This window comes from Phyllostomus discolor, chromosome 12 (assembly GCF_004126475.2).
Source record: "Phyllostomus discolor isolate MPI-MPIP mPhyDis1 chromosome 12, mPhyDis1.pri.v3, whole genome shotgun sequence".
NCBI classification, from domain to species: domain Eukaryota; kingdom Metazoa; phylum Chordata; class Mammalia; order Chiroptera; family Phyllostomidae; genus Phyllostomus; species Phyllostomus discolor.
This window is the reverse complement of record NC_040914.2, coordinates 1,559,354-1,569,829: the sequence shown is the minus strand read 5'-3', so window position 1 is coordinate 1,569,829 and position 10,476 is coordinate 1,559,354. Positions and strand designations below refer to the sequence as shown.

At 46.1% G+C, this 10,476-nt stretch overlaps 1 protein-coding gene across 4 annotated transcripts; it reads right to left on the bottom strand.

Moving 5' to 3' along the window:
• Positions 1-3,159: 3,159 nt before the first annotated feature.
• On the bottom strand, positions 3,160-10,460 carry SYNE4 (spectrin repeat containing nuclear envelope family member 4). 4 transcript variants are annotated; one of them, XM_036012966.1, is made up of 9 exons: positions 10,273-10,460; positions 10,048-10,185; positions 9,705-9,855; positions 9,067-9,210; positions 8,676-8,870; positions 8,354-8,602; positions 6,929-7,006; positions 4,344-4,402; positions 3,160-4,251 (listed from the first exon to the last, which is right to left on the bottom strand). In XM_036012966.1, the coding sequence occupies exons 2-9, from the start codon at positions 10,173-10,175 to the stop codon at positions 4,062-4,064; spliced, it is 1,194 nt and encodes a 397-aa protein (XP_035868859.1). In that variant the 5' UTR covers positions 10,176-10,185; positions 10,273-10,460; the 3' UTR covers positions 3,160-4,061. The 4 variants fall into 4 exon arrangements, with proteins under 4 accessions (XP_035868859.1, XP_035868858.1, XP_035868860.1 ...); XM_036012965.1 differs by having other exon boundaries at positions 10,048-10,460; XM_036012967.1 differs by lacking the exon at positions 9,067-9,210 and having other exon boundaries at positions 10,048-10,460.
• Positions 10,461-10,476: the final 16 nt, after the last annotated feature.

The window sequence follows — 10,476 nt, the reverse complement described above, 5'->3', positions numbered from 1 at the left end:
TGTTGGTGGTCTTAAACATTTTTTGTGTTTGGGGATTTTTGAAGATGCCCCTACTCTTCAAGAAATCACCCTAGCCCTTACTGGTGTGGCTCAGTTGGTTGGGCATCATCCTGCAAAGCACTGGATTCCCAGTCAGGGCACATGCCTGGGTTGCGGGTTTGGTCCCTGGCTGAGGTGGGTGCTAGAGGCAACCAATTGATGTTTCTCTGGAATAGATGTTTCACTCCCTCATTTTCTCCTTCCCCCTCTCTTTAAAATTAAGTAAATAAAAAATCTTTTAAAAATAATAAAGTTAATATTACCTGCTTCTACTGTTTAACTGTGACTAGAAAATTTTAAATTATATTTGTTTTTAATTGTATTTTATTGATTATACTACCACATGTGTCCCCATTTTTACCTCTTTGCCTCCCTCCCCCCAGCCTCCCTCCCCCCACTCCCTCAGAAAATCCCCATACCATTTTCCATGTGTTCTTTGGCTTCTATATTTCCTATGCTGTACTTTACATACCCACGAGTATTCTGTAAATACCAATTTGTGCTTCTTAATCCCTTCTTTTTTACCCCCTCCCATCTGACAACCATCAAAGTGTTCTCTATCCATGATTCTGTTTCTGTTCTGCTTGTTTATTAAAATAAACAAGCAGAAATTTAAATTTGTTTTTTAGATTCAATTGTTGACAGATATGTATTTTTGACCATTTGATCATATTTTTGATCTTATAATTTCATATAATTCTGGTTTGGTGGTGATGTACACTTCTAGGTCTTTTAAATGATAGTTTTGCTGGGTAGAATAACCTTGGTTGTAGCTCCTTGCTTTTCATCACTTTGAATATTTCTTGCCAATCCCTTCTAGCCTGCAAAGTTTCTTTTGAGAAATCAGCTTATAATCTTATGTGAGCTTCCTTCTAGGTCAGTGTCTTTCTCTTGCTGCTTTTAAAATGCTCTCTTTGTTAAAAAAAGAAGGGGGAGGAGGACATTCTTTGTCTTTAACCTTTGTCATTTTAATTATGATTTGTCTTGGTGTGGGGCTCTTTGGGTTCATCTTGTTTGGGCTTCTGTGCTTCCTGGACTTGTATGTCTATTTCCTTCAAGTTAAAGACTTTTTTGTCATGTTTCCAATTTCTTGCTGTCTTTTCCTTCTGGCACCACCATTATATGAATGTTGGTAGGCTTGAAGTCCCAGAGGCTCCTTACACTACCCTCATTTTTTTTTTAATTCTTTTTTCTCCTTGCTGATCTGATTGGGTGTTTTTTTCTTTCTTACATTCTAAATCACTAATCTGATTCTTGACTTCATCCAGTTTACTGTTGATTCCCTGTATATTGTTCTTTATTTTAATTAGTGTATCCTTCATTTCTGACTAGTTCTTTTTTATGGTTTCCATGCCCTTTTTTATGCTGTTGAAATTCTCACCAAGTTCACTGAGCATCCTTATAACCAGTATTTTAAACTCTGCATCTAGTAGTTTGCTTGTCTCCATTTTGTTTAGTTCTTTTTCTGGAGTTTTGTTTTGTTCTTTCATTTGGTCCATGTTTCTTTGTCTCTTCATTTTGGCAGCCTCCTTGTGTTTGTTTTTATGTATTAGGTAGAGCTGCTACATCTCCCAGGCTTGGTAAGTTGCCTAATTTAGTAGGTGTCCTGTAGAGCCCAGTGGCACATCCTCCTCTGTTACCCAAACTGGATACTCAAGGTGAGCCCACTGTGTGAGCTGTGTACACTCACTCTTTTGTTGTAGTTGGGCCTTGATTGCTGTTGGCACATCCAGATCCAGCCACCACTTGTATTCTGTCCGGGGTCACACAAAGTTATCTGCAGATGGCTGTTACTTGTGACTACTAGAAATTTAAAAATTATATTTGAGCCTCACATTATATTTCTATTGGACAGCACTACTCTAGAAGTCCATGTGACTTGTTTTCTCACAACCATTTGCTATGACATAATTGTAATATAAAGACATAACTGTTTTCCTGATGCCCCCTTCAACCAGCCTAAATTTTACCCTTCCCCTTTGCCCAATTTAGTTTTTCTTCTTACATTTACCACCATCTGATCTATTACATATGTCACCTATTGCTTTTATTTACTATCCATCTTCCTCACTAGAATGTCAGCTCCCCAACCCTGGCAAGGACAAGAATTTTAGCCTGTCTCATTCACTGTCATTGCCCTATTCTTTGATAGGACCTGGCTTACCACAGTCAATATTCAATGAATGAATGACACATTTGCTCCATTACATAGCTGGTAGGGTCAATATTGCCAAAGCTCTGTCCACCCTATTTGTGGTGACTCCAGGGATACTGCACCTCCTCTTTTGTTGGGAACAGAGACTTGGCCTGGCATTTGGAACAGGAAAGACCCAGGTTTGCATCCTGACTTCCCCCTGAACCTGAGTCTCCCAGAAACTGCTGTTTCCCTACTCTCTTCCCTCAGTATTCATCCCCCCTTAAGGTAACAGCTTCCTAATTTTTCCAGAGACCCACTTGTTCCTCAATTTCAGTACACGTTTTAGGCAGGGCTGACTACAATCCCCAGGAAAGCATGTGACACTTTGAAATTATAAGGGAAGCGTGACTCTCCTATTGGTTGTCAACTTGGTAGAATGTATGCTTGGAGGTTTTGAGGGATGCTCTGGCACCCGCCAGATAAGAAGGGAGTCAAATCAGAGGTAGAAACAGAGAGATGAAGTTATCATTTGAACTACCGGATCCAGCTGTGTCCCTAACCTTCCACACAAAAAAATGAATTCCTATTTCTGTTTAAATCAATGGGAACTGGGCCTCAGTCACTTGCTCCCTTTGTCCTCAGGCCAGTGACTTCTCCTCTACAGTCTCAGTTTCCAATTCCATTAAGTGGGGACATATCATTGGGTGGCTGTGAGAATTAAAGGAGAGGGGATCTATCTTAAGTGCATACCCAGGAGCCTGGTGCAAGGCTCCTGCCTCTGTTTTTTAGTCAAATTCTGTTCCATTGCTTGTCCCAACACTTTAGACTCCAGGAAGTATATGATCTTGGATACCTGATCTGGGACTGAGCCCTGGAAATTCCTCTTGGTGTCATCAAAACCCAGTGAAGGGGGGTTTCACAGTCCTGCGCCAATGACAGCCCAGCCTGGGAGGACACCATGTAGAATGTTTGAACAAATCATGTGTATGGATGCAGGTCAGGGGTTACAGCAGGTGCTGTCGGCAGCTTGCTTATGTCACCACACCCTTTCTGTGCATACCTGTAGCTTCCTGTGACAAGCATCTATGCTTTCCTGCCTGAGGGGACTCTACAGACAAGAGAAACTGGGAGTTCTAGGGAGTTGACAGCTTCAGGAACTAATGAAAGTTGGGTAGAACAACTTTCGAGTGTGTTCCACACAGTCTCCCAGAGGTTCCTAGAGGGATGGCACCCCAGGTGCCCAGAGCAGCAAACAGTTCAACACCCTTCTCTGGCTCACTTCCCTACTCCCCTACCAATCTGCCTAGGATCACCTCCTAAATAAATTACCTGTGCTTGAATCTTTGCCTCAGGGTTTAATGAGTTGATTCAGTTCTGCATTCTGTGCTCAATGCAAAGGGATATGTGGAGGCTGTCCAGATATACCAGGGTCATATCCTAGATTCTGAGTACTCAGGCACCCAATATCCTCACACCTTCTGCTATAGACTGATGTTCATGTCCTCTCAAAATTCAGCCATTGAAATACTAATCCCCTATGTGATGATATTAGGAAGTGGGGCCTCTGGGAGGTGATTAGGTCTGAGGGTGTAGCCCTCATGGAAGTGACCAGTGCCCTTAATCTCTTGTGAGACCACAAAGAGCTCCCTGCTCCTTCTGGTATGTAAGAACACTGCAAGAAGGCAGCCATCTATGAACCAGGAAGCAGGCCCTAACCAGATGCTGAATCTGCTGGCACCTTAATCTTGGACTTTTCAGCCTGTAGAACTGTGAGAAATAAATTTCTATTGTTTATAAGCCACATAGTCTATGTTGTTTTGTTACAGCACCCAGATGGACTAAGACACATCCTTTGACAAGTGACCATTTATTACATATGTCTGGGCTATGTACTCAGATTGGGGGGGGGGCCATTAACATAGCTGAGCACCAAGTAAGGTGTCCTGGCAAGTCGGGCAGGAGAGCAGCAGAGGCCCTCCGACTGGGGCAGGAACATTGTGGTACCCACCAGGAGAAGGAAGAGGAGAAAAAGGAGGAGGAAGGTCAGGGGCCTCCTAGACGTAGGAGCAGGGGCTCTGTGGAGGGAAATACAGTGTTAAATATACATAAGGCCGTCATCATGAGCCCTGTCCCCTATACCCCCAAACCCATATCCCAGGCATCTCACCCAGAATCTACCTCCAGCAACACATCCTGGAGGTTGGAAGATGCTCGCTTCTTCTTGTTCTAAGGGTAGATAGCAGCCAATAGCAGAATGGATGAAAGTGACTTTCAGTGTAGACTTTCCCTTACTGCTATAGACCTACAGGGCTGGGCTTATTTCTCCTCCTTTCCTGGTATTCCATTGATCCCCAGGACCCCTCATTGGCCTGGACTATCTCTAAGTGTAGTGGATGTCTATCTGTGCCTGTCCTCCAGCCAACTCCCCCTTTCCTGGTAACAAGGGCTCAATTTGGTGTGTGGAGGGATGTCACACCTACCCACTCTACTAACCAGACACCTCCACTTTATGATTGGGCATGTGACCCATATATTGCCAGTCAGACAGAGCCTTCTGCTTGGCTGCTGTGATTGCTTCAGAGTGTAGGCCAAGACCCACCACACAGAATGGAATCAGCCCCTGAATTTGGCTGCTAGTAGGTGAGTGGCGCTCTCCTTCTCTTGGGGTGGGTAAACCAATAGAAAGTGTGTAGCGAGATGGAAGAATAGGTGGACGCACCGTATCTCCATGCACAACCAAGATTAGAACAACAACAATTTACAGCCAGAATAACACCCAGAACTGACAGAGGATTTATCTGAATGGAAGTCGGACAGCCAAGAAATTGAAGTAGACCCGTACATCCAGACTGGTAGGAGAGGACCAGCCGGCTGGGCACGGGTCAGCGGCGTGTGGAGGTCGGGGAAAACTTGGCTCGAAATCAGCGCGAGAGCCATCCCGGGCGCGCAGGAACGCAGCAGTGGTCCCTGAGTGCGCAAGCTGCGGCTGGCGGACCCAGTGAGGCGGTGATTGTGGACCAGGGCAGAGCTCGCAGCCCAGGATCCCAAAGAAGGGACTGAGATCCCAGGAGAATGGAACTGTTGCCATTGCTCCCTCCCGTCCCCGCTCCCGCCCCCGCCCCCACCCCCACATATAACATCACAATCTAGCGACTGGGGTGCCCAGCCTGGGTGAACACCTAAGGCTCTGCCACCCACCGTAACAAGAGTAACCAGACTGGAAAAAAAAGGAGAGACAGGGAGAGATGTGTTTCCAACAGAAGAACAGATCAGTCCCCCAGGACTCATCCTTTTGACCGACCAAGAAATAGCCAATCTATCAGATGCACAGTTCAAAACACTGGTGATCAGAAAGCTCACGGAATTGGTAGATTTTGGGTGCAAATTAGATGAAAAGATGCAGGTTACCATAAAAGAGATGCAGGAAGATACATGGAGGAGAGCCAATAGTGAAGAGAAGGAAACTGGGTCTCAAAACAATACAGTGGACCAGAAGGAAGATAGAATCAATAAGAATTAAAAAAAAATGAGGAGAAGCTTAAGAGCATCCAGGACATCTTTAAACATTCCAACATCTGAATTATAGGGGTACCAGAAGGGGAAAAGCAACAGATTGAGCATGTATTTGAACAAATAATAAAGGAGAACTTCCCCAATCTGGCAAAGGAAATAGTCTTCCAAGAAATCCAGGAAGCTCAGAGAGCCCCAAAGAAGTTGGACCCAAGAAGAAACACACCAAGGCACATCATAATTACATTAGCCAAGGTAAAAACAAAGGAGAGAATCCTAGAAGCAGCAAGAGATAAGGGGACAGTAACCTACAAAGGAGTTCCCATCAGACTGTCAGCTGGTTTCTCAAAAGAGATACAGGCAAGAAGGGGCTGGAAAGAAGTATTCAAAGTCATGAAAGGCAAGGACCTATATTCAAAATTACTCAATCCAGCAAAGCTATCATTTAGAATGGAAGGGCAGATAAAGTGCTTCTCAGATAAGGTCAAATTAAAGGAGTTCATCATCACCAAGCCCTTATTTTACCAAATGCTAAAGGGACTTATCTAAGAAAAAAAGATAAAGAAAAAACATGTATAGTAAAAGGACAGCAAACTCACAATTATTAACAACCACACCTAAAGCAAAACCAAAAGAAACTAAGCAAACAACTAGAACAGGAACAGAACCACAGAAATGGAGGTCACATGGAGGGTTAGCAACAAGGGGGTAGGAGGAGGAAAAAAAAGGAGAGACAGGGGGGAAAAAGTGGAGATCACAGGAGGAGAGAGGGGGAAAAGGTACAGAGAATAAGTAGCATAGAATGTAGGTTGAAAACAGATAGGGGGAGGGCAAGAATAGTATGGGAAATGTAGAAGCTAAAGAACTCATAAGTATGACACATGGACATGAACTAAAGGGGGGAAATGTGGGTGGGAGGGGGGTACAGGGGGGAGGGGAGAGAAGGGGGGAAACGGGACAACTGTAATAGCATAATCAATAAAATATATTTAAAAAGAAAGAAAATGTGTAGCTGCTGGGGCAGCCATTTTGCTGAAGAGAAATTCACCTTGGGGAAGTAGAGTCAAGAGAGGGAGGGACTGAGCCCTGACAGCATTTGGGCTCCTGAATTCAACAGCAAATGGACTTTTCAGTTACATGAAAAAAGAGCATCCCCTCTTTTGTGTAATTCAATTTGGGTTGGGTTTCTGTCACTTGCCATCAAGATTTCCAAGTGATATACCTGACTGAGGACCAGCTCACCTGAGACTTCTGGAGCAGAGAGCATCTTTGGTGACCTCCTAAGTGCTTCCGGTGACTGAGACCCAACATGAGCATGTCCTGTGAAGAGAGGTGTGGAGGCCTTGGGAGAACCAGTGACAAAGAGACACAAGGTTGGGGGAGGGCCAAGGTGGGGGGTGTCATAGAGATGAAATGCTAGGGGAAGAGAAGGACCTTGGAAAGAGACAAAGAGAGGAGTAGAGCCAAAGAAACTGAGAGGAGAAACATGATTCATTCATTCAACAAATATTTAATGAGTTTCTATTACATGTCAGGCAGTGTTCCAGGAGCTGAGGACACAGTGACAATGCAAACAGGTAAAGTCCTGGCATCCATGGAGCTTTTATTCTACCAGGAGGAAGGCCATAAATTATTGGGTTGGCCAAAAAATTCATTTGTTTTTTTTCCATAAGATGGCTCCAGTAGCGCTTAGTTGTCTTTAACTTCATTTGGAACAATTTTGTTAAATTGTCTTTTGTCATATCAGCATGCATTAAAAAAAACTTATCAAAATTGGTGAATTTTTACATAGCCATTTTAATACTGAAGTTGGAAGAAAATACACATTTTTGACATATTATGCTTCGTTATTTCAAGAAAGGTAAAAATGCCACTGAAATGCAAAAAAAAAAGATTTATGCAGTGTATAGAGAAGGTGCTATGACTAATCAAATATGTCAAAAGTGGTTTGTGAAGTTTCATGCTGGAGATTTCTCACTGGATGATGCTCCACGGTCAGGTAGACCAGTTGAAGTTGATAGTGATCATTCACTAATGTCTCGATAGTGATCAAGACATTAATTTAGAACAATCAATGTTATACCAAGCAGGAGATAGCTGATATATTCAAAATACCCAACTCAATAAAGTTATTGGTGAAAATGAAAAATGTGTTTTTATGTTACTGAAAAAAATAAACAAATTTTATGGCCGACCCAATAATAAATGTAGAATGTCAAGATGTGGTAAGTGTCATTAGGAAATAAAGAGGATAAATAGTGATAATGTTTGGAAACCAGAGCAGGCCTCTCTGAAGAGGTGACATTTGAGGAGTGTAACGAAGTGAGGAGACGAGCTGGGTATGCATCTGGGGGCTTTGAGATGGGAGTGAATTTGGAGGCTAGCATGGCTGTAGTGGATTGAGCAAGGAGGAGAGTGAGGAAATGAGGAAGTGTATATATAGACAAATGAGAGGAAAACAGGAGATAGAGGAAGATACAGAAGCCAAAAGAGACAGAGGGAGGAAGAGAGGAAAACACTGAGACACCAAGAGAGGAAGAGACACTGAGAGAGACAGACGGAGAGACAGAGCCAGCAAGACCTCCTTGGAAGGGAAGGACCCTGCTAGGAGGTGAACAGAGGTGTCTTGTGGGTGCCTGGATAGGGATATCTCCCACTTGCTCTCACCTCAGGGCTTCGTCCCCAGCTCTGGGGGCCCCTGTGGCCACACAGCTCACAGGAAGCCCCTGGTGTCCAGGCTGTCTTTTGCCTCAAGGGCCCAAAGCCCCCAATGTCCCCTGCTGGGTCCCACTCTAACTCTGCAGGAGTGGGGAGGCTACTGGGTACCCAGGGCCCCCAGACTCCACCAGGTCCTGGCCAGTCTGAGTCCACCTCAACCTCCAAATCCTGGTCCAGTGTGATGGCCTCCTGGTATACCTGGTCAGAGGACAGAAGTCATGGAGGTTGTGAAATTGGCACTGGGGCCAGGGACCACCACAGTGGGTCATACCAGGCTGTAGCTGACCAGCTGGGCCTGCAGCTGCCACAGCTGCCAGAAGATGCTGTCTCGGTGGGCTCCAAGGGCCTGCAGGACTTGCTGCAGGGATGCCAGGGCTTGAGGCTCACTCCACTGTGCTAGTCCCTCACTGAACACCAGCAGTGCATCCACACACTCAGCTGCCCCACGTAAGGATGCCTGTAGGGTCTGGGAACACATAGTCAGATACCCCTACCCCTCCATGCACACCAGGGGAACCAGAGACCTGTGACCTGGAGTTACCTGTCCCCCTTTCCTATGCAGATACCTAGGAACAGAATAAACCCATTTTCCATCCCAGGGATCTGACACCCACTCTTGAGGTCCTGCCCACATTCCCACACCTTGGCCTCCCATTGCCCACCTGTAGCTGGACCATCTCACTCTGGGCCAATGTCTGGGGCCCCAGGCCTTGCTCTAGATCTTGCAGCCGAAGGCCCAGGCCCAGGAGGCAAAGATGCAGGCTGTCCTGCTCTGCTTCCAATACCTCCCAGCCAGAGATGGGGCTCTAGGGAACAGGGAGCTAAGTCAGTGTTGGTGGGCCAAGACCTTGCCCCATTCTCATAGCCACAACTCTTTTGCAGACTCCTGCCTTCCAGACAGTTCTCTGCGGCAGAGTCCATCCCTGGGTCTGTACCAAGGCTGTTCCTACCTGTAGTCCTTCCCAGTGGAGCAAAGCCTGAGGACCTCTAGTTCAAAGTCTCCAGGTTTCCAAGGCTCCTAGAAACTTGGACATGCTGGGGGGTCTCAACAGGAAGGGGATGATGAAGCTGGATACTCCCACAAGGAATGAGGCTCCATCAGGGCCAATCATGAAATAATTGTCTCTCAGTATGAAATATTTCTATGGCGATTGGTAAAGAATCATTTTCTAGAGTGTCCCTCCCTCCACAGGTATCCAACACTTTTCCAGAATCATGACTTCATCCCCATTGTGGAGGCCAGATTCTGGGGGAAAGAGAGGAGTTGGGGGCACAAAAGGCCTGGATCACCTCAGCTCACCTCACAGTGTTTGCCCCCAAGAGGGTCCTCATGGGAAGAGGGTGTTGGCAATCTGGGGTGACCAGCACTGGGCTCAGTGTCCCTCAGGCCACCCTGGAAGTGCTCCGGAAGGTCCAAAGAGTCCTGCCCCAGTTTCTGGGCTTGATCTGGCCTGGGAGGTCGGGGGCATTGGCAGACCCTCGGGTGAGCCTAGATGCCCATTATCCACCCTAGCCTATGCCTGTTCCCAGTTCCCTCTCCCCCGTCCCCAGGTGATCATAGCTATATACCTCTTACTCTCAAAGTGCCCCTGCTACTGCTGCCACCCCTTTAGTACCCAAGTTTCAAAAGCCCCAGTCCCTACCTGACTCTTTCCTTTTCAGAAGTGGGGCAGATGGTGTATCCAGCAATGTCCAGTTTCCTAGGTGCTCCAGGGGGATAGTTGAGGGGCTCTAGGTGGGGTCTAGGGCCCAGAGATGGGGTCAGAGCCATAGCTGAGGGCCTGGGGACAGAGAGTCTTTGAGGATCACCAGTAAAAGGCTTTTTTCTAGCCAGTAGTGTCCTCTCAGACATCTACAGTAGGACTCACCCAGGCCTGAGGCAGATGGAGGGCCAGGGGAAGGCTCAGCTTCACTTCCTTCCAAGTGAAACCTGGACCCAGGTAATTTGATGCTGGCTCAGGTGACAGTAGCACCACTTAACTCTCTAGCAGACCTGTAACTGAACTTCCCTAGCTCACCCCACCACACCTAATGGGGTTCTAGATATAACCCTGCCCCTTCAAGAGTCCTGG